The 27,560-nt window shown below is 55.0% G+C and overlaps 2 protein-coding genes across 25 annotated transcripts in view; one reads left to right on the top strand and one right to left on the bottom strand.

Moving 5' to 3' along the window:
- Dlgap1 (DLG associated protein 1) overlaps positions 1-27,560 on the bottom strand; it is a 779,881-nt gene that overhangs the window by 58,532 nt on the left and 693,789 nt on the right. The gene's annotated exons all lie outside the window — the stretch shown is intronic.
- Positions 107-26,444, top strand: LOC147830168 (general transcription factor II-I repeat domain-containing protein 1-like). Its single transcript, XM_087190601.1, is given in 9 exon segments — positions 107-440; positions 1,540-1,736; positions 14,397-14,563; positions 17,589-17,673; positions 17,790-17,913; positions 23,156-23,233; positions 24,391-26,215; positions 26,217-26,401; positions 26,404-26,444. Coding segments are annotated over 9 exon segments (3,036 nt in total).

The following is a 27,560-nucleotide window of genomic DNA, read 5'->3' on the forward strand; positions in this document are numbered from 1 at the left end:
GAGCTACATCCCGGCCCCCGGCACCGTATTTTTCAAACTCAGCTCGGAGATTTCCGCTCCGAACTTGCGTTTGTTTTCTGAGCACAGCTACTGGCTGTGCGTCGGGATGGCTCGGCACAGGCGGTCACGCGTGCACGCGCGGCGTGCAAGGCCGCATGGGGCAGCCGGACTCGGCCACGCAGCCCTGACCGCTGTGCCCCGCCCCACGGACCGCGGCCCTCCCTCAGCGAGCCTCACGCACTTGCGCGAGGCCTGCGCGGCGCTGTCATTTCCGAAACTTCCCGAGCTGGCTGCGGCGGCCGGCCCTGCCCGGGGCCGAGGACGAAGCAAGAAACCCCGCGGACTCGCGCCTGCGCGCTGTGTCCTTATGCAGGCCGTGCCTGTGGTCGCCCCTCAGCTCCCCACGCGTGTCCGCATCTCTTGCCATCAGAGCGTGCTCTGTGAAACCCACTGCTTTCCCCAGCACTGCGGATCGAAGCCATGGCCTCACACTGAGCTGTGACCCAGCCCCTTAAACGTGTTTCAAAAATTTTGAATCAGGGTCTTGCTAAATTGCCCAGGCTGGGGTTGAACTTGGGATCCTCCTGCCCCGGCCTCGCAGAGTGCTGGGATTGCGGGTGTGCACTGCCACGCCCGGCTGGCCACATCTGTCACTCAGGGGCAGTGCGGGAAGCACACTGCGCCCTCCGAGCGCTCCTGCTGAGGCGCCAGCCGGGGTGCCACCTCTGAAGAGTGTCCTCGGAGGGCCCGGGCAGCCCGGCCCAGGCTCCGTCCTCCCGCTGGCCCGCAGGCCGGGAGGGTTTGCTACTGGCAGCTCGGCCTGGTGGCGCACCTTGGAATCCCAGCACTGGGGAGGCTGGAGCAGGAGCATCTCCGAGTTGGGAGACGCTCTCTCAAGAAAACCAAGAAAAGGGCTGTGCAGAAGATCGCAAGGTCCCCTCGGGCTCAGGAGGCCTGAGGGCGCCCCAAGGCACACGGCTGCCGGGCGGGAGAGGCGGGCCGAGCCACACACCATCGCTGTGCCCTAAACCCCAGCCCGCACACCTCCCAGGAGGCACCTGGTCCCCCAGCCCGACGCCTTCCTAGGGGCCCTCCGCACCCCATGGGCGATCGCTGTGGGGTTAGTGGACGAATGAGCTCCAAATGCTCAGCGGGGTACACACGCCCGTAATCCTAGCGTTCCAGGAGGCTGAGGCAGGAGGAGCTCAAATCCCAGCCCAGCCTGGGCAATTTAGCAAGCCCGTCTTAAAATTGTAAAGTTCAACAAGTAAAAAAGGGGTTGGGGCTGCCGCTCAGCGCTAAGGCTTTGAGTTCAAGCCTCAGCCCGGGGGCGGGGTGCACTGCAGAGAGAAACTCAACAGAACGCACACGGAAAAAGCGCTACCTTGTTTCAAAATATTTCCAGCCGCCCACATCCAGGCCACCCAAAGCGTGCGGTCGCGGAGGCAGCAGGGGCGGCCCGGCTACTCCGGAGCAGCCCGGGGAGGAGCCCCGCAGACCGCAGGGGGAGCGGACTCGCCGGTGCCCGGAACCTCCCAGGCCGGCGCGCCCGGGCGGAGATCTGTGCCGCGATGGCCGGGCGGCCCTGCCGATCAAACCCCACGTCGTTCTCCGGGGAGAGGCGAGAACGGAAAGGTTCGTTTCAGAACCGCAACTATTTTTTTACGAGGGACCCGAGTTGGTCCAACAAGCTGCTACACCGCTTGGGCTTCCTGCGGAGCAGTGACTGTTGCGCAGTGAGTGCACTGCACAATAATGCAGAGAGGGCTGGACCGCAGAGTTCGGGGCATTCAAACAGCGGCTCCCTTGGGCTGGGGATTTAGCTCAGTGGTTCAGGGGCTTGCCTTGCAAGCGCAAGGTCCCGAGTTCGATCCCCGGTACCAAACAAACAAAGAAACAGCGGCTCCCCAGGGTCAGTCCCGGCCTGCCCAGCGCGCCCCCTGTTGGCCGCGCCCGGACCAGCACCTCGGGTCCCCGACCAGCACCGCCGCAGGTGGGCGGAGCGGGCATCCGCGCGCGGACCTGGTTTCCCTCGCTCTCGCGTTGCGCCTCAGCAGAACCGTTTCCCTAGCTTCTCCGGATTGGAGCTGAGGAGCTTTTTAAAGCAGCAATTAGGAGCCAGGCGTGGGGGTGCACACGTGTAATCCCCGCACCCTGGGAGGCTTAGGCAGGAGGATCACAAGTTCAAGTCCAGCCTGGCCAACCTAGTGAAACCCAGTCTCAGATTTAAGAAGAACTGGGGACGCAGCTCAGCGGGAAGGCGCCGGCTGCAGTCCCAGGAGGGGGCGAGTAGCGAGTTGAAAAGCACGAGCTGCGATGTCTTTGCACCTCCCAGGCACAGCCAAAGATCGGGCTGACGACAGTGAGGATTAATATTGGGGTCTCCTGTGGCCCAGGCTGGCCTCGAGATCCCGGGGGATTCTCCTGCCTCAGCCTCCCCAGTGCTGGGATTCCAGGCATGCGCCACCACGCGGCGCAGTTTTCATTTTTATCTGAATGAGCGCTTCGGGCGCTGTCACCGTCGGGGCCGAGCGTTTCTAATCCCCCGCTGGCTGCTGGCTTCCAGGCAGCCTGTGCGTGGGAGGAATCACCCTGGCCGCCAGCGCACGAGAGACGCCTCCTCCCCTGCTCCAAATGGGGCTCGGGTCCAAGTGACCGCGCCCCGAGGAGAGCGCCCCGATTCACAAAGTAGAGGCCCGAGTGGTCAGAGGGCCGGCGGGTCAGGTAAGGTGGACACTTTCTCCCTTCTTTTTGCGGTGTCGGGAATCGAACCCAGGGCCTCCCTTCCCCTAGACAACCACTCCCCAGCCCCTCCTGCGGGCTTTTACTGAAGTCTGATGGGAAGTTAAATACTGGAAACGGGCATGACTGCCTGTAAAACCAAAAATTTGGTTGCCTGAAATCAGTAATTCCAAAGAAGTATCTTGAAAGTGGGCTTTAGCTGGTTGATCCGCTCCATGCATACTAAATCTAGATTAAAAACCTACCTGGGGGCCGGGGATTTAGCTCAGTGGTTCTACCGACGCCTGCCTCGAAAGTGCAAGGGCCTGAGTTTGATCCCTGGTACCAAAAAAACCCAAACCCACGTGGTGGTGCACACCTGTAACCCCAGCACTGTGGGAGGCTGATGCAGGAGGGCTGCAAGTCCAAGCCCAGCCTGGGATATTCAGCCACTTAGTGAGACTCCGTCAAAAAATTTAAAAGGGCTGGGGATGCAGCTCCGCGTGAAGGCCCTGGGTTCCATCCGCAATGCTGCGAACCACACCGCTCAGGGAGCTAAGATCCATCGAAGCCTTCCCGGCCGCCGACGGTGCCCTCGGGGCTGGGTCCCAGCCTGTCCCACAGGTGCCCTCAGGTGACCGTGCTCGAGGGAGGGACGCCCCACACTCCACCTGGCGTGAGTTTCCATTGGCTGTTTCCTCGGGAAGCGGTTTCTGCCCCGGTCCCAGAGAGGCTCCCAGTGCCGGCTGCCGGCCTTCCTGGCTGAGCGGACTCGGGGAAGGGCAGCGAGCAGTCACCGCGGCTTCCTGTTTGGGCAGCTGCTCCCGAGCCCCAGGACCAGGCAGGACCGGGCTTGTTGAAAGACCTCGGCTGGGGCCGCCCAGCCGGCGGGCGGCGGGAGGAATCTTTGAAGTTCTCGGCCGCCGCTTTCCTTTCGTGTCAGATATAACTGCTAAGCAACTCGATCCTCTGTTCTCCGTTAGCTGATGTTTTCCTGATCAGGCTGAGAGAAAGGAACTCGCTACGGATGTGACAGTCTCGAGCTCAGGGCCGGTGTGGGGCGCACGCCTGTGATCCCAGCATGCTGGGAGGCTGAGGCAGGAGGATCCCAAGATTGTACCCAGCCTGGGCAATTCATTGACTTAGTGAGAAAATAATAAAGAAAGAAAGAAAAGAATGCGATGGCCCTGGGTTCGATCCCTTGTCCTGGGGGCTGGGTGGGCACAGGGGCAGGCACTGGAGTCTCCCGAGTGGATGCCACCTCACGGCCCCGCCCTCGGGTGTCACGGGGCTGCACCTGTCCCCAGGGCGGCGGGCGAGCTGGGGAGCAGACTTCCTGGAGAAGCGGGAAGAGCACTCGCAGCCCCAGCACAGCCAGGCCGTGTCTACTCTGTGCACTGCGGGCTCCCCGACTCCAAAGAGGGACACAGACCCAGGGGTCCAGACTCGCGCCCCGAACCGCAGGCGACGGAGAGGACCTGGCGCAGCGGGGGAGGCGTGGGGCTCGTCCCGCCCACCCCGTGCGCGTCGGGTGGGGTCCTGCGCTCAGTCCCCCAGACCCCGAGGGACAGCTGTGTCCCCTCTTGCCCCAGTGCCTGCTTGCGCCGAGGACACGTGCTGTCCAAGCGTGTCAGGACTGGCCAGCACTTTTTGTTCTGTTTGGTTCTTCAAAACAGGGTCTCACGGTGCAGTCCACGCTGACCTTGAACTTGAGGTGATCCTCCTGCTTCAGCCTCCGGAGTGCTGGTATTACAGGCGTGGGTCACTACAGCCTGAGACTTTGTCACCTGCCCAGTGGGACTAGGACAAGGCCGGAGTGGGTGGTGCTGAGTCCCCCCCACTCCGAGGCTGGGTAGAGTAGCCCAGTGCTGGGGCCGGGTGTGGGGCTCTGCGCGCCCCTGGCGGCCTCAGGAGGGGAGAGGCCTGGGTGTGAACCAGGCTGTGAGGCCAGCGCAGCGGTGTGTGCCTGTCATCACAGCAGTCTGGGAGGCAGAGGCAGGAGGATCGAAACCTGGATCCAGCCCCACTTAGCAACTCAGTGAGACCCTGTCTCAAAACTTTAAAAAATTTGAAAAAGGGCTGGGCTGTAGCTCAGTCTGAAGACCCTGGATTCCACCCCCGGGACTGTCAAATAAATAAACAAAAGTTAATTAAAGGGAAATAAAAATAAACCCGGGATCCTGCGTGTGTCCTGGTCCGCGGCGGGCCAGGTGTGGGCGGAGGCCGGGGTCACCTTGGTGCAGCCCCCGCCTGCTCCCTGGGAGAGCAGGACGCGCGTGGGGGGAGGGAGCGCGTGCCCTGCGCCTTCCTGTGGGTGGGTGATGACGGTGATTACCCGGGTCTGCGGCCAGCCGAGCTCCGAATTCCCCAGCCACGCCTCCTTCCTGAAGCCCCTCGCAGGACCCTGCCCCCGATGCCACCAGTCCTTGCCGTCGGAGCCTGGCCTAGTGGCGCATGGCTACAACCCCAGCACCCAGGAGGCTGAGGCAGGAGGATCACGCCAAGTTCGAGGTCGGCCCGAACTAGAGTGACACCCTGTCTCCAAAGGCAATCAACAAAAACACACAAACAAATCCCACTCGACACCGTCATCCGGCTGCGTCCCCGCTGAGAAGGAGCTGCCCGGCTGGACTCAGGCTCCCAGCCTGATTTACACAGCCACCCCCGGGCGGCCCGGCTCGGGGCAGCGCTGCCTGGCACCCGCGAGGCTGGGATTCAACCCCGACTCCCCAGACCCAACCCCGGCTCCGGCGGTATGAGGGGCCCAGCGTTTGGCAAACGAAGTAAGAAGAGAGAGCTCCGGGCTTCCGAAGTCGGGACTGAGCCGGGCCGTGGCCGCCCCACCGCCCTCCGGAAGGCGCCACCTGGGCTCCGGCTCCTCGATCCGGGCAGCCTGCGGGGGGGGGGGGTGTGTGTCAGCGCCGGCCCCTCGGGGGAACTCAGCAGGGCGGGCGCCCGGCTGCAGAGGCCTCTCCCTGCCAGGGCTCTCCCGGGCCTCCCGGCGGGCGGGGCTGGTCCGGTGGACCAGGGAACAGTGGGCTGGAGATGCTGGAGCCCCGGCCGGGCCGCGGGTGGGGCCTGCGGCCTGCAGCTTGCAGAGCCCAGTCAGGTCTTGGGAAGTGGCTTTCAGAAATGTGGACAGCTGGGCATGGTGGCCCATGACTGTCATCCCAGCACTCTGGGAGGCTGAGGCAGGAGGGGTCAAGCCCAACCAGGGCAATTTGGCAAGACTGTGTTAAAGCTGAAAGATAGTAATGGGCTGGGGATGCCGCTTGGTGCAAAGGCTTTGGGTCCCATCCCCAGTACAGGAAAAACAAAGCAAACAGAAATATGGAGAGAAGAACGGCAGCCCGACTCCCCCCCCCCCCCCCCCGGCCTGGCAGGGGCGGCTCCAACCCCTTCCACCACCGGGGTGAGGGACCAGGCACCCGGATGGGCCACTGGGGGTGCGGCTTTTCTAGCTTTGTTTCGTTTTCTTCACCTGGGGGTTTAACCCAGGGGTGCTTCGTCACTGAGCTGAACCTCGGGATCTTTCACATTTTCACTCTGGAGCAGGGTCTTGCTACACTGCCCAGGCGGTCTCCTGCCTCAGCCTTCAAGGGGCTGGGGTCACAGGCCACCGGTGACACCACACTCAGCACAAGGTCTCTGTCTTTGTTGTTGCTGTTGTTTTTAGACAAGGTTTCACCGTGTGGCCCAGGCTGGCCTCGAGCTCACAGCGATCCTCCTGCCCCAGCCCCCCGAGTGTGCCACCCTGCCCGGCCAGTCTCTATCTTTAAGGAAAGGAGAGAGCCAAGGTCAGAGCTGCCTGCAGACTGCGTCTCCTGGTGGAGGCCAGTGGTAAACACGCTGCACTCACAGCCTCCTCCTTTCGGCTGGCTGGACCCAGTGTGCTCGAAGGCTTGTGCCTGGCCTCGCCCAGGACGCCTGGCCACGAGGCACAGGTTCCTCCCCACTGAGCAGCACCCCAGCTGCGGCTGGGACCCCGGCTTCGTGGTTATCTGCAAGGGCCTCCCTCATTCACTACATCCCAGGCTGAAAATTGCTGTTTTACCATAAAAATGCACATTTTAGAGCATAATTCCAACCCAGCCGTAAGAATTGGAGAGAATCGTGTCACATGGCTGGGATTACAGAGCGGAGAGGAGCTTCGTGGTTCAGCCCTTGCCTAGTGTGCACAGGGCCCTGGGTTCCACCCCCAGCAACACACACACATGCATGCATGCACACACGCGCACATGCAGGCTCGCACGTGAACACCTCCCCAATCTGCTGGACGTGGTGGCGCACACCCTATAATCCCAGTACTTGGGAGGCTGAGGCAGGAAGAGTACTGTGAGTTCAAGGCCAGCTTGGGCTACACAGCGAAACTCCAACTCAAAACCAGCAAACCAAAAGCCCCTCACCGATGTGAATGTTGACAGAAGCAGACGTGAACACAGGCACTGGGCGATTCTGTGATCCCTAACAAGCCTGCACTGCCTCCTGGCGGCGATGATATTAATTTCTGAAAGGAACCCAGGAAAAATAAAGGCAGCAACACCTGCCCTTTAAACATCTCTGTCCCTGTGGGTCCAGCACTTGGCTGAGTAACAGCTCTGAGAGAGCGGCTCTGTGGCCCTGCCTCATCCAAGCCCAGGGTCCCATGGCTCCTGGGAGCCCTGAGTTCGGGTCCTGCTGAAGTGTTACCATCCGGCCACCGAGTGGGTCAGATGGTGGCTGTCGCTCCCCTGTCCCTGCTGCTGGCTTGGCCCCGCAGCCCGAGGTCCAGCCCTGTGCAGGTCCAGCCGCAGCCCCGACGGGCGTGCAGAAACTGCCAGTTCCTTTCAGAAAGAGGAGGCCGGAGCCAAGAGGCTCCGGCTGGAAACCTCTTCAGATTTACAAAGGAAAGCAAGCAGAGCAGCCAGAAGTTTTCCACGGTGTGAGAAAACCAGCTGAGCGCCAGGATGAGAGGCGGAAGTCTCCTTTCTACATGCAGATGCCTGAGTCACCCTCAACCGCCCGCAGTGACTCAGCAGCCGAGCTGGGGCAGGGGACCGGGCCCTGCAGCGCCTGCACCCAGCTCCGGACAGCCCCCTCTGCCCGCCTGCCCGAGCTCTGAGTCTGATGTCAGCTGTTCGAAGAGCCAGCTCCCGCCGGCCTGGTCGGGCTCTCTGGTCTCCGAAGTGAGCCCTCGGTTCCGCCCGCACCCCTGCGCTCCTCTGGGTCCTCCAGGTCCCTGCCATTTCCATCCCTCCTTTTTTTTTTTTCTTTTGTTTTTTTTTTTTGGTACTGGGGATCGAACTCAGGACCTTGCGCTTGCGAGGCAGGCAGCAGAACCACTGAGCTAAATCCCGGCCCTCAATCCCTTTTTTAATAAAATGTGAATGTTTCAGGAGTTCTTTGGTGCTGTTCTTTGGATATGCGAGTAATTAAGGAAAACACGAGCTTTCCAAAAATTCTTCTAAAAGGCATTGAAAGCACTCAAGAGCCTTTCCTTCCCTAATAGACCTTCCAGCGAGCACCCCAGCTTGGCCCCAGCCCAAGACCCCCCCACACACACAATGGGGGCCTGCAGCGCCCCTGGGATCAGTCCTGCCGTTTCTGCCCCTTTCTTTGTCCCTCGATCTTGCTATTTATGAGCACTGGTGAGTCACAGCTGCTTCCTAACTCAGGGTTTGTCCACCTCCTAGGGTGACTTAATGTTTTTTCCTAATGGTGACTTATTAATCAGTCATGAAATCAACAGAGGTGAGTCACGGCTTCACCATTTAGATGAGCATGATTCAGTGGAAAACATCAGACAGGATCATACTTATGAAAAGTACAAGGTGTTATTGTAATAAAGTGAGGACTGAAATTTAAAAATCTATTACAGCTGGGTGGGTGGCTCATGCCTGTGATCCCAGCACTTGGGAGGCTGAGGCAGGAGGATCTCTGAGAATTGGAGGCCAGCCTGGACTACGTGGTGGGACCTTGTCTCAAACCCCACCCTGCAAAGCTACTTCTCAAAGCTTTAGTTTTCATTTTCTACACTTCCCTATCTGCAGTTTATTTGCTTTTCAAACACAGTGTAATTAATTTCCTAATTCTCTGGGCTCCTCTTACAGCATGGGGAAAGCTTTCTGACTCCCAGCTGATGAAGGGTACAAGAAATCAGGACAGGTAGAAAGGAGGTGAGGAAATCAGGGTTTTAAGTTGTGCTTTTAAGAAAAACTGCAGCCTAGGACACAGAAGTTTCTCAAGCCTGTTCCGTTCTGGGGAACTCACTCCCCCATCCTCCAAATGCATAAGGGTCCCAGAGACACCAGGAGCTGTCACTGTCACTCAGGCTCTGGGCTGTGATTCACTGGAAACAGCCAAGGCTCCGCTCCCCACCCGCAAGGAAGCCGCAGCATGAGTGGGCATGGATGTCAGCCTCAGATCGGGCAATGGTTTGCTTTCTGACTCGGCCCCAGAGGGGCAGACGGGGGCCACAGCCCGGATGACCCATCCTGAGGACACCCCGAGCCAGTAGGTACCCCCAGGTCTGCATGGATCACAATGCGTATTCTCTGACTGCCTGTGAGACACTCTTCTCTGTGTTCATTCATCCATTCATCCATCCACCCATTCATTCGTCCATCCATCCACCCATTCATTCATTCATTCATTTGCATTTTTGTTTGTTTGTTTTTTGAGGTGAGGCCTCACTATGTAGTCCAGGCTGGCCTGAACTCCCAGCAATCCTCCTGCCTCAGACTCCCGAGTGCTGGGATTACAGGCATGGGCCTCCACACCCTGCAAAAACCCCTGCTCTTTAAAACAGAAATGCAACATGCAGAAAAATCCTCCTTTTGTGGTGGGGCCAGGGGCAGGAGAGGGAGAATGAAAAAGAAAAAGAAATAGCAACAATTCACAGTGATATTATAGTTCCGCAAATCCCTTCCTAGAAATGGTTGCAATGCAAGTACTTCAGATTTCAGGTTTCTTAGAGTTCTGAATATTTGTGTAGATTTTACTGGTTAAATTCTCCCGACCCCCCAACCCCAAATACTACATACTTTAAAATCTAAGATTAAAGTTATTTAAGTTTCTTATTTTTTCTAATATAACATGCTGCATCCTAACGTAAAGGCAGTTCAAGCGTCTGCCTTCTGAATTGCTTTTTCTCTCTCTAAACTGATCAACAGTAGTTTGCTTTTGACCGAAAATTATGGAAAGAAGAAATTGAATTTGAAGTCTATTCTTTTGAAGAAAAGTCACTTAGTTCTGTAACTCTACACAAAACTCCTATGTGCATGAAGACAGAGATTAGACATCGGCTAGTCACAACCTGGAGATTATGGGAAATCTTTACTTTAGTCTTTGGATTTTTTGGATTTTCTAAATTTTCCAATTAAGAAAAAAGAACATGTATTCCTTTTTTTTTCGTCTTGTAGTGCTGGAATTAAGCCCAGGCTCCAGAATTAAGCACGGGCTCTGCCACTGAGCTGTGTGTCTCTCATCCCTTAACTTTGAAGAAGTTTCCTTTTGTGTTAACAGTACTTTTGTAATCACAAAAAAGTACAAATACCAGAATAAAAACGAGACACACGATTATTTCTTCACTACTGTGACACTTGACTAAGTTATATGATCATCACCATTTGTGTGGCTCTGTATTTCTTCTCGTTGTGATCATCTGTATTCCAAAGATATCCTATATGATCGATTCGTCACATTTTTAGAAAGGAGATGAAGCTGGGCGTGGTGGTGATGCTCGCCTATAATCCCAGTATTTTGAGAGGCTGAGGCAGGAGGACTGAAAGTTCAAATTCCACCTGGGCAATTTAGCAAGACACTGCCTCAGAATAAAAAATAAAAGTGCTGGGGATGCAGCTCAGTGCCAAGGCTCTGGGTCCAATCATCAGTTCTGCAAAACAAACAAACAAACAAACAAACAAACCCAAATCCTCCAACCACTGCCAATGTTTGATTTTTTTTGTTTGCTTTTGCAGTGCGGGAATTGAACCCCAGGCCCTTGGGTGCCAGGGCAGTGCCCTACCCTCGAGCTGCCCCCCAGCACTTAGCGTTTCCCTCCCATTACAAGTCTGAGACAGAGCCAGATCTTGCCTGGACAGTAGCTCCTGTATAACCTGAGGGCAGCATATTTTCTCAGCCTCTCCGGCACATCCCCCAGAGCCTCCTGCTCACAGGTGGGGCTGTGGGAAATGACTGGGCTGCAGCTGGCTGGCTGTCAGGAGGCAGGGCCTGGCGTTTTAGTTACTTTTCTCATTGCTGAAGCAAAATACCTGACACCCAAAGTTAAAGGTGGAAAGGTTTATTTAGCTCACAGTCTACAGAGGTTTCAGTCCATAATCAGCTGGCTCCGGGGCAGGGTGGCATGGCAGACAGGCATCACAGAGGAGAAACAGCTCATGGTAGGCAGAAGGCAGCAAAGCAACAAGGAAGACAAGACAAGCCTCTGTCTGTCCCTTACATTGTATCCAGGCTTCTGGGAGTAGGTGGTGCCAAACCAATCAGCAGGTTGATTTAGTGACCACCCACCCTTGATCCCAGCACCCTTGATGCTAGCACTGCACCATGAACCACTGACGCACTCTAGATTCTGCCTCCTCAAAGAAAATGCCACCTATTGCTGCATGAGGCTTTGGGGGGGACATCTAGACACAGCCACAACACCTGGCCAGAGGAGTCGGTCACTGGGAGCATGGCCTGGCAGGGTTCCTCTCCCTCCCCGATCTTCCCTTACCCTGCTTCCTGTCTGGCAAATGTCAGCAGCTCTCCTTTGTCAACCCCTCTGCCAGCTGCCTGCCTTGGAGCCAGACAACCATGGACTGAACCTCTAGAAACTGTGAGGCAAGACAGCCCTCTCCTCTATGGGCGTCAAGTATTGTGCACGTCCCAGGGATGCCTAATCAGAGCAGTGCAGGACGGGGACATCTCTCTCCATCTCTGCCATCGTCCCCTGCAAGCGGTGAGATTTGAGAAAATGGATGCTGTTACTACCCAAGTCACTTTTTAATTTTATTGCAGTGCTGGGGTCAAACCTAGGGCCTCACCATGCTGGGCAGGTGCTCTACCCCTGGGCTACATCGCCAGTCCCGATTCTGTTTTAGAATTTGTCTGTATCTGTGTGGCTCGACACTCAGGCCATGAATTTCTAGAGCTCGCTCCTCCTTCCTTGCCTGCTCACTTTCACGGAGCTGCTCCTTCTCGTTCCTGTGTGGACACTTCCTACCCATCTTCCCAGGAATCTCATCATGCCATGCTTGGCATGGTTTTCTTTTTGGTTTGCCCATTTGCTTTCAGTTCTGGGGCATCAAATCCAGGGGCACTTTACCATGGAGCAACAGCCCAGAGGAAGAGTTTTTGAAAAGATGGGTAAGTAAAGTTAATGATTTTGGTAGTGTTAAAGTAAACGAGTAAGCCAGGTGTGGTGGTGCACACCTGCAATCGGGCTCTGGGGAGGCTGAGGCAGGAGGATCTCAGTGAGTTCAAGGCCAACCTGGACTACATAGGGAGACCCTGTCTCAAAAATCAAACAAGCGAACAAAGTCTGTCAGGCAGTAAGTAACTGAGTAGAAGGTTGGAGCGGAGGAGAATGACAGCAGGCAGGGCCAGTTGGGAGCCCCCACTGTCTTAGCCAGAAACTTGCTTCCAAATTCGAGCTGACAAGTGGGCTTTGGGCGCCTATTTGAATTCCCAGCATGGGGCCCAGAGTCTCAGTGTCCCTGGAGGCCAGAGCGGGCTGGTCTGACAGAGAGAGTACTGGGAGGCTCAGGGAAAGAGGTACATTTATTTCCCATTGATTTCTATTTTTTGGCGGTGCTGGGATGGAACGCAGGAAACTCTCTACCTCTGTCTGAGCGGCATCCACAGAGGTTTTTTTTGGCACTGGGAATCGAACTCAGGACCTCTCGCTTGCCAGGCAGGCGGGGTGCCACTGAGCTGCATCCCTGGCCCGACAGCTGTTTTTATTTTGAGGCAGGGTCTCACCAGGGCCGTCTGCTGTGAGGTGTCAGTGGATCTGAGCGCTGGGCTCACAGGCACAGCCTGCGGGGGACACACCTGGGGCTGGTGGCCCCTGGGCGGGATGGAGGGAGGAGAGGGAAGCAGGCTCCAAGAGTTAGCGACACCCACGCTGCGAAACACAGGGAACCCTGACCCTAACCTGCGCCGGGGTCCCACCAGCCACCTCTGAATGTTTGTCATTGTACAACTGAAACTAACCATTGAAGACAGCTCCCAGGGCTGGAGCCAAGGCCCGGAGAGAACAGGAGTGCAGCCGTGGCTGCCTGAGGCCCTGGGTTTGATGCCAGCACCAAAAAGAAAGGGGCAAGGGGGGAGTGGAGCTGAACAGCTCCCCGCCCGGAGCCTGGCCCCGCACCGCGCCACGTCTGGTGTACCTGAATTCGATCAACCTGGGTATCATAGGCGGGGCCCACACTAAGTCCTGTGAGTGTGAGTGTGTGTGTGTGTGTGTGTGTGTAGTGATCGGAAAATGCGGTGAATGTTTAAGTTAACTAAAATTTATGGCAGTGAGAGGTTCATTGTCACTAACGCCCTCAACATCTTTCCTGTCACTCTGAACACGCCCATCCAGGCAGCAGCTCTGGAGCCCTTTCCTGAGTGTCTTTGGCTGTGGTGATGTGGCTGCCTCCAAGTGCTGAAGTGATTCAAAGCATTCAGCTCTTGTGGTCATGCTGACTTTACGGCAGAGCTGGAAGTCCTCCTGCCTCAGCCTCCCAGAGTGCTGGGATTGCAGGTGTGCACCACCATGCCTGGCAGCTATTATTCTCTCTACCAGCTCTGACCTCAGTGCTCTATTTGCAGGCTTTCCTCGTCCAGGGGACCCTGAGACACACAAGCTCACCTACACAACGGTCCACACTGGGAATGGAGCCCTGGGCCTCGAATGGGAGAGCCACACCCCAGCCTGGGGTCTCCGGTTCCTCACCCTCCAGGACAAGTGTTGCTGGCAAACCTTGAACTTGGGGTGCAGCTCTGTGGTGAGCGGTTGCCTAGCACTCGGGAGGCCCTGGCTCCGTCTCCACCTGGCAAGAAAATAAAACGAAAAGGGCAGTGGGGCCCCAGGTCCCTTCTGCCCCTGCCATGGAAGCCTCCTGCCTGCATTCCCAACAGTCACAGTCGTCATCCCCAAAGTCATGACTCAGAACGGGGAGACCAACAGCTGTGATCCCAGCTGTTCCGGAGGCTGAGGCAGGAGGGTGGTGAGTTGGGAGCCCAGCCTCAATAACTTAGCGAAACTCTGTCACACATAAAATAAATTTTACAAAAGGTCTGGGGTGTAGTTCAGTGGTAGAGTGCCCTGGGGTTTGATCCCCACTACGGGAAAAAGAAAACAAAACTCTCTCTTTATAATTCAAATTGTTCCCTCTATTCGGTTAACTAAATGGTGGGATGGGATCGTGAACGCCTGCATTCCAGCACTTGGGAGGCTGAGGCAGGAGGATCACCTCTAGCTGGCAGCCAGCCTGGGATCAGAGCAAGACATTGTTTCAAAACACCAAATAACCAACAACCAAACCAAACAAACGCACAGAAAAGGAAGGATGGGGCACGGTTTTATATCTGACTGAGTGAGGCCTTGCGCATCCCAGAAGAAAAAAATAACCCAAAGGCCCAGAAATAGACTCCGAAGCACACCCAGAGGGCCTTCCGCTGGCCCACCCTCCCCGCTAAACCCCCAGATCATGGTCCCTACAGCAGCCCCGGGGACCAACGCCAGTACCCTTGGCTGTGGCCTGACCCCCAGTCCTCTGCTGAGTCCGCACCCCGAGTCCCACCTGCAGCTTCGGAGTCCCCGCCCCACGCAGGGCGCCCGCCACGTGGAGCCCCCGCTCGACCTCGGGGCCAGGTGACGCGTCCGGTGCCCGGCAGGTCCCCGGGGTTCTGGGCACGGCCGCCCCTGCGCTGGTGGCCAAGGTCTCCCCAAAGGGTGTCATCCGGGTCACCAAAGCGCAGGAGCCAGCATTTGGGGTGCAGGCGGGGAGGGGGTTCAGAGGCAGCGCGGGCTGGGGCGGCGGCCCAGGGCAGGGGGGTTCCCCCCTCCAGGCTCCTTCACAGCGGGCAAAGCACGCACTGCAGGCCGGAGGGGCCTCGGTGTGGGGCCGGGGGACAGGAGTCAGTGAGGGGATGGGAGTGTTTCATGTGAGGCTGCGCAACTCTGTGCGTGGACTAAGAAGCACTGAACCGGAATGGGGTTTCCGTCGGAGAATTCCGGCTAAGACACCAGTAATAACATTTTTTTTTTTGGTTTTTTGGTACCGGGGATCGAACTCGGGACCTTGCGCTTGTGAGGCAGGCGCAGGAACCACTGAGCTAAATCCCTGGCCCACCAGTAATAACATTTTGATTCTGAAGAATTACAGCCCTACAAAGATAGCCCTCAATGTTATTACTAGCAAGTCCCTCCCTCCCTCCCTTCCTTCCCTTCTTCCTCTTGCAATTTTTCTCTTCCTTCTCCCCCTGTTCTCCTCTTCCATACTGGGGACTGACCCCAGGACCTTTGCACTGAACTCCATCCCAGCTCTTCTTATTTTTGAGACAGTGTTTCCCTAAATTGTTCGGTGGCCCAGGCTGGGCTCCACTTTGTAATCCTCCTGCCTCAGCCTCCCAGAGTGCTGGGATTACAGGTGTGCACCGCCGCACCCGGTTGGAGCTAGTGATTTCTCACTGCCGTTCCAGGGTGAGCTAACCGATCCGGTAAACTGCGCGGGCTCTGAGAACCAGCTGCGGATGCCGGCTCCGGGGGTCCTGAGCAGCTCCGAGGAGCGCAGGCGCAGAAGGGCCTCTGCGAGTTTAGTTGTCACCTGGCCCCCATCCCCTCCGCAGAGAAGGGGCGGCACAGCGCCCCAGGCGCCGGCCTAGCCCTGGGCTTCCGGGTGTGGGCGGCCGACCCCCCCCCCCCCCATGCTCCCTTTCCCTCTCACAGCGGGACTGAAGCCTGGGCCTTCGCACGGAGCCACATTTCCAGCCCCCACCCCCCTTCTGAGATTGGGTCTTGCGAAGGTGCTTAGCTCCCCAGCCTTGCAATCCTCTTGCCTCCGCCTCCCAGAGTGCTGGGATTAGAGCCATGGACCACCGTGCACAGTTTCTTTCTGCAATATTCTCTTCCTTTCGGTTTTTCTCTTTCGAGACAGGGTCTCACTGTGCAGCCCAGGCTGGCCTCCAGCTTATGCCGATCCTCCTGGCTCAGCCTCCCGAGTACTGGCACTACAGGCCTGGCCTGTGAGGTTCTTCGAGAATAATTACAAGGTGAACCTTCTGCAGACGACTTCTGGGCTCAGCTCTAGCATGCTTCAGCACCCCGGGGTCCTCGGTGTTCACCGGGCCATGGTCTGGGTGAGGGTTCCTAAAGCCCCTACTGCTGGGTGTCTCCAACCTGGACGGGAACCTGGGTCCCTTCCTGTCCCTCGCTTTGCTTCCCAACTGTCCCAGCCATCACAGATCCCAGGGCCGCCACCATGGGCTGCACCCTTGGGAGCCACGAGCCCACGAGACCTTCCCACCCCTGACCCGGTCAGCCCAGGGATTTGCGTCAGGTGCGGCAAGTTCCCCTGCACCCCAGGGTAATGCTCTCAGCCCATGAGTGGCCTCTCTGCTGATGAGTGCCACCAGTATTTCCCTGAATTTGAAAAATAGATTTACCACTTCTGCATGCCTCCCAACCGATACAGCTCAATTATACTTGCTGGATTTTAAAAATGAATTTATTTATTTACTTATATTGGACATTGAACCCAGGGCCACTGGACTAAGCTATATCCCTGGTCCTTTAAAAAAATTTTTAGTTAGAGGTAAGGTCTTGCTAAATTGCTAACATGCCCAGGCTGGGCTTGGACTTGTGATGCTCCTGCCTCAGCCTCCCAGAGTGCTGGGATTACTGGTGTGCACTGGTAGTCGAACTTCATACTAATGAACACATACTACGTATTTTCCTTTGTGTTTCATCTAACCTAACATTTGGGTAGATTCATCTACTTTCATCAGTCTGTGAACATACCAAGATTTCACTTGGTATATGGAAATATACAGTAAACATACTATAGATGCATATTTGGGTTATGTTCAATCAAAATCACAGAAGGACATTGTTTCGGGCTAAGGCCCACGCTAGGACCCCAGACCAGGCAGACGTAAAAGGGAGGTGTCCACGCCTTGCTCATCTGGCCTTTGAGAAATGGGGTGTAGGGAGGTAACAGGTCTCCCAAGCAACTGGCTTCAAGGTGCACCATAATAAAGTCCCCTTTGGGCCAGTCCTGGCGCAGAAGTAAAAACAAACCCTAAAGCAAGCTGACCCGATGGTAACCAGTTAGTTTGCTGCTGTTTTCTCTCCCTCCCTGCCTGTCTGATAAGGGGAGTGTAGGAGCTCTTATTCTGTTTTATAGAATAAAGTGTTTGTTGCCTGATTCTACAATTAAAAATAAACAAAATTAAAATCTCGTGTTATACGCCTGTAATCCCAGCATTCAGGAGGCTGAAGCAGGAGGATTGCTGAGTGTTCATACACTGTATTTTTTTTGTGTGTGTGACTCTTTTTTTGGATTGCTTGCAAGGCAGGCGGTGGCACCACTGAGCTAAATCCCTGGTCCTTAGTTCTGTCATTCTGTCTTTTTTTTTTTTTTTTTTTTTTTTTACTGGAGATCGAACTCGGGACCTTGTGCTTGCGCGGCAGGCACCGGAACCACTGAGCTAAATCTCTGGCCTTTCTGTCTTTTTAAAAAGTCACCAGATTGCATTGATTTAGCTCTATGAAGGCCCATTTTTCCTCACCCTTATATTTGCCAGTGTCTTTCTGCTCTATTCTTTCTGCATATTTGTCTGTCTTGGCAAAGCAGCGGCTTATTTGCCTCCCTGTTCTTGTGGGTGGTGTGTTCTAGGGGCACAGCACTGATGTTCTGGCAGAACTGGAACTGGCTACGTGTACAAGGGGAGATCACACAGTGGGTCGAGAAGCCAGCGAGAGTGAGGGACAGGATGGCTCTCTGTATGCCAGCTTGTGTGCCAGGGAGCTGACAGGGTCACCCAGAGCTACCCTAATCCCTACCTGGTGGCCCAATGACCTACCCACCTCCTGCCAGGCTCTGTCTCTTAAAGGTGCCACCACGCTCAACACTGCACATGCAGATGGGGGTGGGGCTGACACACAAACCATGCAGACCACTGGGACCTGTCTTCGGGGATCCCCGCGCTTCCACCTGACAGGTAATGGTTTGTAATTCCCTTCAGTGGCAGCCTGCAGTCTTTCTATGCCTCTGTATTTAGCCTTCCCTCTGCACGAACACTGTCATTATCTAAATGCTTGCCTGTGCTCAGTGACTTCCGTCAGCACGTTGGGGAGGCGCTCCGCTGACTTCTGCTGTCCCCTGGGGTGCCCTGGAGCTTCTGGTCTCTCCCCTGCCCTTCTCTGAGCAGCACAGGGAAGTGTCCAGTCCAGAATGTGGATCGGTGTCTCATGACTTCTAATAGACACTGTCTCCCTTTCTCTCTCCCCTTTTTTAGGGACCCTGATTTATCACACCTTTTATTTTACTTTTTCATCCTACCATCTACGTATCTTAACATCTAATATTTTCATGTCTTGGTCATTTTTGTTGAAATTTGGATATTAATTTCTCACCATCTTCTAATTTGTGTTTAACTTTCAGTTTTACTTGTTGCTTGTTACTTGTTTACTTGTTTGGTCACCTGTCCACTAAGTTTTCAATTTGAATTTTAAAAAATTTCCAGAATGGCCCCCCCTCATCTTCTCATTATTTAAAAAATAGTTTCTCGTTTCCAGCAGAGCTTCTGAGGTTTACCTTGTTTCCACATAGCACTTGTCCCGGAACCATTCTAAGCAAAGTGAATCCATGGTGCATCTCCTCATTCATGGGGCTTTGTTCCTTGTATACTTTGCTGTTTTTGATAATGAATAGGGTACTTTCCTTGGGAACTTATTTTGGAAAGTTATTTCTGGCCTATGAAAGTATTCCTTTTTCTGCAGGCGATTTCATTCAATGTTATTTATTTATTTATTTTTTTGGTACCGGGGATTGAACTCTGGTCCTTGCGCTTGAGAGGCAGGCGGCAGAACCACTGAGCTAAAGCCCTGGCCCTCATTCAATCTTATTTGTCTTGAGGTCTTTGGCACCATGCATGTGATGTGAATTTGGGCCAAGAAAGAGAATAAGGGTCAGGTGTGGTTGCAGCCTCTCAGGAATGGATAGGCCTCCATTCAAACCAAGAGGTGTTTTCCTGTTTTTTACAGCTGGGGGTGGGAGTTGAGTCACATGGGGCTGGTTAACTCCTGAACAATTCTTACCTGTAAGGTTTAGTTTCTTGTGGGGTGAGGTTGTGTGGACAGGATTTTCCTATTGGGCATTCCCTTGGGCAGGCTTTGGGTTTTCATGTCTATCTGCCTCTTCCTATTGTGGGAGATCATCAGAGCTGAAACTTATGATCGCTCTGAATCCACAGATGCCCCCAGGATGGAAGCACCTTCCTTGTTTGGTCGCCTTTCCAAGTCCCTGATGTCCATAACCCCTTAGACCTTGTTGGATCTTGGGTATTTGTAAGAAATGTGAGCACATGCAGACGTGCCTCCACTTACCCAGCACCGATGGAATCCATTTTAAATTCCAAATGTCTTAAGTTGAAAATGCCTGGGACACACCATGCCAATGGAGCATCCTAGCTCAGTGTGATGGCTGTGTCTAGAAGTTTCCCCAAAGCTCATGCACTCATAGGCGGGGCTTCTGGGAGTGGCTGGATCATGTGTGTGATACTGCGTTAGTCCACTGATGGTTTTAGCACAGTCCGGGTGTGGATGATAGACTTACTGAAGAGGGAAGACATATCCTGGGTGTGGGTTGTGCCAACCCAGGCTTGTAGCCTAGATGGAATAAAAAGGGAAAGAAGAAGGAAGTCTTGGTGCTTTATGCCTGGCCTGCCATGGACTGTTTCTCCTCTGCCAACCTCTCTGCCATGCTGCTCTGTCTTGGTGCCAGCTAACCATGGACTGAAATGTCTACAAACTATGAGCTAAAATAAACCTTTCCTTCTTTAACTTTGGATATAGGGTATTTTGTCCCAGTAATGAGAAAGTTATTAAGACACTCAGCAACACAACCCTCTGTGGAGAAACCAGGTGTTTGTTCTCGGGATCTAGCAGCTCACAGTGTCTGCCCAGCTTTGGGAAGAATCCTACAGGACAGTGATGGTGAACTTTTTAGAGACTGAGTGCCAAACTGCAACCTAAAACCCATTTATTTATCCCAAAGTGCCAACACTGCGATTAAACCTGAATACTGAGGTTTTAGTTCAGAAAAAAGCAACTCTACACGAACATCGTTTGTCTTAAAAGAAAAACCCACAATAACACCATAGGCTCATAGGTGTCATAAGCTCGCCACCACTGATACAGCACATTACAGGCCCAGGGAAAAATCTGAACCCAAACTCAATGGATAGCTCCTATCAAATACATACAGTTTTCAGATCATTGTAAAACTGAAAAAATGGCTGAGCATAATCCTTTGTGTCTGTGTATTCTTGATGTTTTCAGTGGGATGTTTTGCCCAGTGAGTCCTGCAGCCGCCCTACTGCTGGATGTGAACCCCTCAGAATATGATCGAATGCCTGGAAAAGAAAATATCTGCTGATTTTTAAATTACATGACTAAAAGGAAAGTCCAGCCAAGCCTTTTCAGCCCAGGGTGCGACCGGGAAGGACTCCAAGTGGTTGAGTTGGGTAGGGAGGAGAGGCGAAGGGACTCAGGGAAACTGATCAGAATTTCAGAGTGGAACGGCGATTTCTTCTGGGGGTGGTCATGTTTATGTATGTGTAGGCTGTCAAATGATGGCTTGGGGGTTTTTTTTGTTTTTTGTTTTTTGCCTCAGCCTCCTAAGTGCTGGGATTACAGGCGTGTGCCACCACACCTGGTGGTGGTTTGGATTTTTTAAAAAGTCAGCACTATTCCATAACTGTATTTAATCTTGTTTTCTAAAACTTCATTGAATTTCCAATTCTACAAATTCTGAAGTGTCTTACCTTTTTGGGTCATTATACTTCTGAATCTGCCAAAAGCTATAGATATTCAGGGGCTGGGGATTTAGCTCAGTGGTTTCGCCACCTGCCTCGCAAGCACAAGGTCCCGAGTTTGATCCCCGGTACCAAAAAAAAAAAAAAGCTATAGACATTCTCCAGAAATAATTCCCATTTATACAAATCCTGATGATAATTTATATAGTTTCTAGAGTCTCTTCATGGATCCAGAGTAAAAATGTAAGGCTGGTCACGGTCCGGTCGAGTCTTAGTTACTTTTCTGTTGCACGTGAAAAGTGAAAGGTTTCTTTGGCTCCCAGTTCGAAGAGGTTTCAGTTCATGATCGGCTGGCTCCCAGGCGGGGCGGCGTGGCAGAGGGGAAACAGCTCAGGGGAGGCAAAAGACGGTGTCAGCAGCCTCTTGCTTTTTCCCTGTCCAGGTTACCTGCCCTTTGGGAGGTGCCACCCAACCCAGGGCGGCTTCCCCATTATCCACTCCCAGAACTGTGCCAGGCCAATCAGTGGACTCATTTAGAAACCACAGTCCTGGGCCGGGGATTTAGCTCAGTGGTTCTGCCGCCTGCCTCGCAAGCGCAAGGACCCAAGTTCGATCCCCGGTACCAAAAATAAAAAAAGAAACCACAGTCCCCTAATCCCAGCATCACACACCCAGGATCCACCCGCCTCTGAATAACCCCATCTAGGACCACATGAAGCTTTGGGGGTATCTAGTTCTAAGCCCGTTTTAGTTACTTTTCTCTCGTTGCAGAGACAAAATACCCAGCACCCAAAGTTAAAGAGGAAAGGGTTTATTTAGCTCCCAGTTCACAGAGGTTTCAGTCCGTACTCGGCTGGCTCCTAGGCGGGGCGGCACATGGCAGAGGGCTGTCTCAGCGGAGAAGCAGGTCATGGTGCCCACATGGTAGCAAAGCAACAAGGGACCCTTAAATGTCTTTCTGCCCCCTTTATCTTATCCAGACCACCGGGATTAGGGCGGGGCCAAACCACTCAGTGGACGGGTTTAGGAGTCACATGCCCTCAATCCCAGCGTCACACACTCTAGATTCAGCCACCTCTGGAAAAGCCCTAGCATTGCATGAGGCTTTGGGGGACGTCTAGACACAGCCCCAACAAAGCCGTAACAGTGGTGGGCGCCTGTACTCCCAGCACTGGAGAGGCTGAGGCAGGAGGGTCACTGTGAGTTCCCCGCCAGCCTGGGCCACATAGGGAGAGCCTGTCACGAAAAACCAAACCAAAACTCAATCTTCATGGCACCCCGCCTCCTGGAGGATGAAGCCCACGCCCCGTGTTGAGGCCCTAGCTACGCGGCCTTCGTCTTCTGCTGCTTTTGTCCTCCACACGCCTGTTGCTCCTTCAAGCCGCTCTGTGCGCCCTCTGCTCCCTGTGCCCTCGGCGCTGCCCGGTGAGCCTCTGCCGTGACTTCGGCCGGCCGGGGTGGGGTGCGGGGCGGCGCAGGGACCCTCGCTGTCACTCGGAGAAGGCGCCCGGGGCTCGCGGACTCTTCTGGGCCCCTCTACCGCAGTGAATGCAGCTGCAGCAGGGGGAGCCTCGCTGCCAGGGCCCTGTGTCCCCGCTTCTCGCCCCGTGCTGCCCCTGCCCTCCCGCTGATTCCCGCACATCGTGCGGGTTGCTCTGCTGCTGCACAGCCTCTCCCGCCTCCCTGGCCGCTCTCGGCAGTGGCTCTGGAGCCCTCTTTCATGACGGCCTGTAGTTGCGCTGTCCTGGCTGCCTCGGTGTCCTGAACTGATTCAAAACGCTCCCCTTTCCTGGTCATTGTGACTGGGGGAGAGGCGGCAGTCGCAGGTGCCAGACCCTGCGCACAGGGTGGATGAGGACGCACTGTGTGTTTTCCCGAGCTGCCTTTCTGCTGGACGGCGAGGGGCACCCGCAGGGGAGGCATTTTTGATCACACCCCTTAGAGACCCTCAGGAAAGAGGACTGCAGAACGGCTTCAGAAAGCGGCCGCAAGGACGGGATAAGGGTGGGAAGGGAGGAGCGTTCATGGCACTGCGTCCCTGTCCCCCCTCCCGCAGATCTGTCTCCAAAGAGATGGAATCAGAACCCACCCGTAACCAACGCTAAGTCCAGAGTCTGCACAGCACAGCGCCTGGCTCTGTGCATCGTTTCAGTCTCTCTGTGTGATGGCTGATTATGGGTCAGTTTGAGTAAAGCCCAACTAGATTGGCTCGGGGAGGATCAGGGTGTGGAAGGCCCACCCTAGGAGGATCAGGGTGTGGAAGGCCCACCCTAGGGAGGACCGTGGCAGAATGGTATAAAAGGAAAATGAAGAAGGCTCTCTTCAGTCTTCAGAGAGCTCCAGTCTTTGCTTCCACCTTGGACACTGACTCCTGGCCTCTGTGCAGGCCCTTCAGCCTCTGACGCAGACTCGCACTCTGCTGCAGGCCTCCGCCTGGGTCCTTTGGTCTCCGCTTCGCAGACAGACCTCCAAGCTTCTCCACGCCTGACGCTGCGTGGCCGGTGTAAGCCAATCTTTAATTCTTATATATTTGTATATCTCACATTGAATTTGTTTTCTCTAATAAGCACTGATGGATATACAGTTTTTTGTGGGTTTTTGTTTTGTCTTGTTTTTTTTTTTTTTTTTTTTTTGGTACCAGGGATCGAACTCGGGTCCTTGCGTTTGCAAGGCAAGCGACGGAACCACTCACTGAGCTAAATCCCTGGCCCTATTTTGTCTTGTTTTTGAGACAGGGTCTCACTATGCAGTTCAGGTTGGCCTTGAACTCACCGAGATCTTCCTGTCTCAGCCTCCGAAGTGCTGGGATTACAGGTGTGTGGTGTCATGCCTGCTCAATTACAGTTTTAAACCAGTTCATGGGTCTTACCAGAGTAGCTGAATTCATCCCAGGAGTAAGACTAAACTGTCAGGAAATGGACCTCGGTTATCTGACAGGTGGGAGTTAAACTGTCCTGTTGATTATGGTTTGAAAAATTTGCATATCTATGTTGTATATTATTCGTGTTTATGGATATTTGTAGGGAGCAATAAAAAGGAAGACAGAGCCAAAAACTAATCAAGGAATTTCAGTTCTTCCTAAGTAAGCCCCTTGAACCAATAATAGCAAATGCAGAGTGGAGACCTGCCAAAGTCCTGTCCTTTAGAAACAGGGTTAGTTCTTGCCCAGGTCCAGCTGAGATATACAGGAGGTGCTGATGTCCTCACAGCAAGGCCCTAGGCAGGGCCAGCACGGTGCCTGTGCCCTGGGAACCTGGCCGTCCGCTAGGGCCCAGCGACACAGGAGATTAGGGCAAAGCAAAGCTGGCTGGGGAAGCGGGCAGGGCTGTTCATTACAAGATCCCACAACACACTTCAGAACAGTTCCCAGAGCCCTGCATGCAGCTTCTCAGGAGACTCCAGCAGGTGTTCATTAGGCTGTCAAACCTGACGCCAGGCAGGGGCATGGGACCACAGCAGCACCTCTCAGGACCTGTATGAAGTTCTCTCAGGTTTCCTCGGGATTTGGACAGCATAAAGACACAGATGCCAAGGAGAGCTTGGTTTTTCCTCTTTCACTCAGTTGTTCTGCAGTCAGTTTCTCCCTCATTCTTTACTTTTAATTTTTCAAGTAAACTCTGTCACTGCTTTTTGATCTTTTAATTCAGTTCTTTATTCCAGACAGGAAGAACCTGGAAACCAACTCCAGAAGGAGACGAGAGCACCACAAAACCCAGGGTCATCATTTGGCAAGCCAATTTCTAGAAGCAGACTGGGTAACTTTGCGACCGGAGGCACACACCGCCAACCTGGAGCACAGCCACAGCATGGGCTTGAAGCTCAAGAGGCCGCTGGACGGTGGTGGGCACGATTCCCAGCCCCTGGTGGAGCCGCCCCCGGCATCAGGGGATTTCGGGCTGCACAGCCAGGTCCCCAAGGTGCCCGCCCAGGGCCTGCCCCCCACCACCTCCATGGCCAGCCTCCTCCACAGCCCTGCTGCGCCTGGCCACACTCTCCTTGAGCTCAGGCAGGAGGTGCCTGCCTGTCCGCCTGCCCGCCGCGACCTGGGCCTGGGCCTGCTGGCGCCTGAGCCCAAGGCCTCTGATGCCCAGGACATCTCCAGCTGCTGTGGACAGAAGCCCCCAGGGCCCACTGGGACTCAAGGCCAGAACAGCCACATCCCCAAGCACATTCTGTTCTCCATCGTCCATGAAAAGTCAGACAGGTGGGACGCCTTCATCAGGGATGTGAAGGACATCCACATCCTGCGCGAGTGTGTGCAGGTCCTGTTCAACAGCAGGTTCGGGGAAGCCCTGGGCCGGGGTCACATGGTCCGTGTGCCCTACAAAAAGATAGCCAGCCAGCCGGAGGCCGTGGAAGTTGTGGGCATGCCGGACAGGATCCCTTTCAAGCGGCCCTGCACTTACGGGGCCTCCAAGCTGAGGCGGATCCTGGAGGAGAGACGCAACATCCACTTCATCATTAAGGGGGTGTTTGGTGAACAGACTGTCACCAAGCACACATGGACGGAAGACCCCTCGGAGCTGGAGCCAGCTGGTCCGGACCAGAACACCTCCGCTGAGGTGTCTAGGGCTACCATCCTCAACCTGGATGCTGCTGCTGCTGCTGGGCCAGATGAGGGCGGTGTCTCCGCAGCCTTCGGGGCAGGAACCTGCAGGGAGCTGCAGCCAAGCAGAACTGAGCCCGAGGACCTGAGTGTCATTCAGGTCACCGTCTTGGGCCCTCTGGCAGCCGCTGAAGGGAAGACAGACTCGCCGCTGCCCTCTGAGGATGCCAGCTGCAGGATGGAGGTGGAGGCCGACTCAGGGCCCGAGGAGGACTCATGGCCCGAGAAGTGGCCGGCGGAGCACACCCCCGGCCACGTGGCCCACCTGCTGCGGGAGCAGGTGGAGCTGCTCTTCAACATGAGGTTTGCCGAGGCCCTGGGCATCTCGGTGCCTGTCCAGGTGCCGTATTCCACCTTCCTGGCACACCCCGAGGACCTGTTCGTGCTGGGGCTGCCCGACGGCATCTCCCTGCGGCAGCCCAGCTGCTTTGGTGTCACCAAGCTGTGTCAGATCCTGGAAGCCAGCGACAGCCTCCAGTTTGTCATCAGGAGGCCCGAGCTGCTCCCCGAGGCCGGCGGTCAGGAGAGGGATGCGGTGGACCCCCTTGTGGCCCAGAGCCTGAGACAGGGCTTTCCAGTGTATTATGACGCCAGAGTCCCCTGGGCCGACATGGCCTCAATGCTGCAGGCGCAGGTCCAGGAGCTGTTCGCTGAGAAGTACGGGGAGGCCATGGGGGCTGTGGGTCCGATGCAGGTGCCCTACAGCCGGATCCAGAGCAACCCCGGCTGGGTGACTGTGGAGGGGCTGCCCTCAGGAATCCCCTTCCAGAAGCCCAGCACCCTGGGCTCCCAGAGCCTGGAGCGGATCCTTGCCGTGGCCGACAATATCAAGTTCAAGGTGACCAGGCCATTCCCAGAACTCAACCCGAACCCCACAGACTGGGGAGACAGTGACCCTCCAAGAGCAGGTGTGGGAGCTCTGCAGGGAGAAATATGGCCAGGCCCTGGCCTGGGCTGGCCGCACGGGTCCCTTACCAGCAGGTCTGAGACAACCCCTTGCCATGGAGGTCATGGGCCTGCGGGACCCCAAACTACAACACCTCCAGCTGGAGAAGATCCTGAAGGTGCAGAGCAGGTGCACACGGTCATCCTCAAGGAGCTGCAGTGATGCCGGGGACAGTCAGGGACGAGCGGGTCCCCTAGGCCACTCCGCACCTGCTGTGCTCCAACCAGAGTCTGAGGCGCCCACCAAGCAGGTTTCCCCAGCAGCGGCCAGGGTGCGGGGTGGACTTAGCCGGCCTGGCCCAGCAGCTGCCAGGACCCCTCAATCCCTGGACCTCAGAGAGAGACGGAGGGCATGCAGCTGGGCCATGGGATCTGTCTGGAAGTGTCCAGGCCCGGTAGTCTTTCCGATGAGTTTTACACTATTCCTGTGCAAAGGCCTTTTTTTTTTTTTTTTTTTTTTTTTTTGTGGTACTGGGGATTGAACTTGGGACCTTGTGCTTGCAAGGCAGGTGGCGACCAAAGTAAATAAAAAGAAATAAAAAAGAAAAAGAAACAGGCGTGGTTTGTTGGGTGAAGGAGGCCACGTCCTGCTCTGAACCACTGTCCCACATGTGTGATTTTGCTCTCTGCAGCGCTTGGCAGGGCTGGGTGGGAACTCGGTGGAGCGCTTGTCTAGCTTGGGTGAGCCCGGGTTCCATCCTTAGCACCGAAGACGAAACACAATGAACAGAAATGCTTTTCATGCTTGTGATGGTGGTGCATGTTGGGGACCCCGGCACTTTGGGGGTGCGAGTTACGTCCTGCCTGGACGGCTCACGTAACTCGGTGGGGCCCTGCCTCAAAGGGGCTGGGACTCGGGGTGCTCCTGACTGACTCCCCACTCCTGCAAACCCCACCCCCTTCTGTTTTCAGCTAGATGCAGTGGTACACGCTTGTGATCCCATAATACTGGGGAGGCTGAGGCAGAAGGATTTAAAGTTTGAGGCCAAAAAGGGGCAAAGGGGAAGGAAGTGGGAGGGCTAGGGGAAAGGATAGACGGGAATGGGATTAATATGAGAAAATGGAAAAATAGGAACAAAATCTTTGTAAATAGGGAGGAATGGAGGGGTTGAAGGGAGGGCTGGGCAAGGGTGAAAAATAAGAACCAAGAGAGACTATGTAAAGGTGCAAATTTCCAATGATGAATGTCATCATATTGTATACCTAAAATGTACCAATGATTAGAATGAATAATCAATAATGCAAAATAGGAAGAAAAGGTCCAAAGGGGTAGGGGTAG

The sequence above is a fragment of the Heterocephalus glaber genome, unplaced genomic scaffold (genome assembly GCF_053883595.1).
Source record: "Heterocephalus glaber isolate CG9 unplaced genomic scaffold, H.glaber_assembly_v1.0 deba00000331, whole genome shotgun sequence".
Lineage (NCBI taxonomy): Eukaryota > Metazoa > Chordata > Mammalia > Rodentia > Bathyergidae > Heterocephalus > Heterocephalus glaber.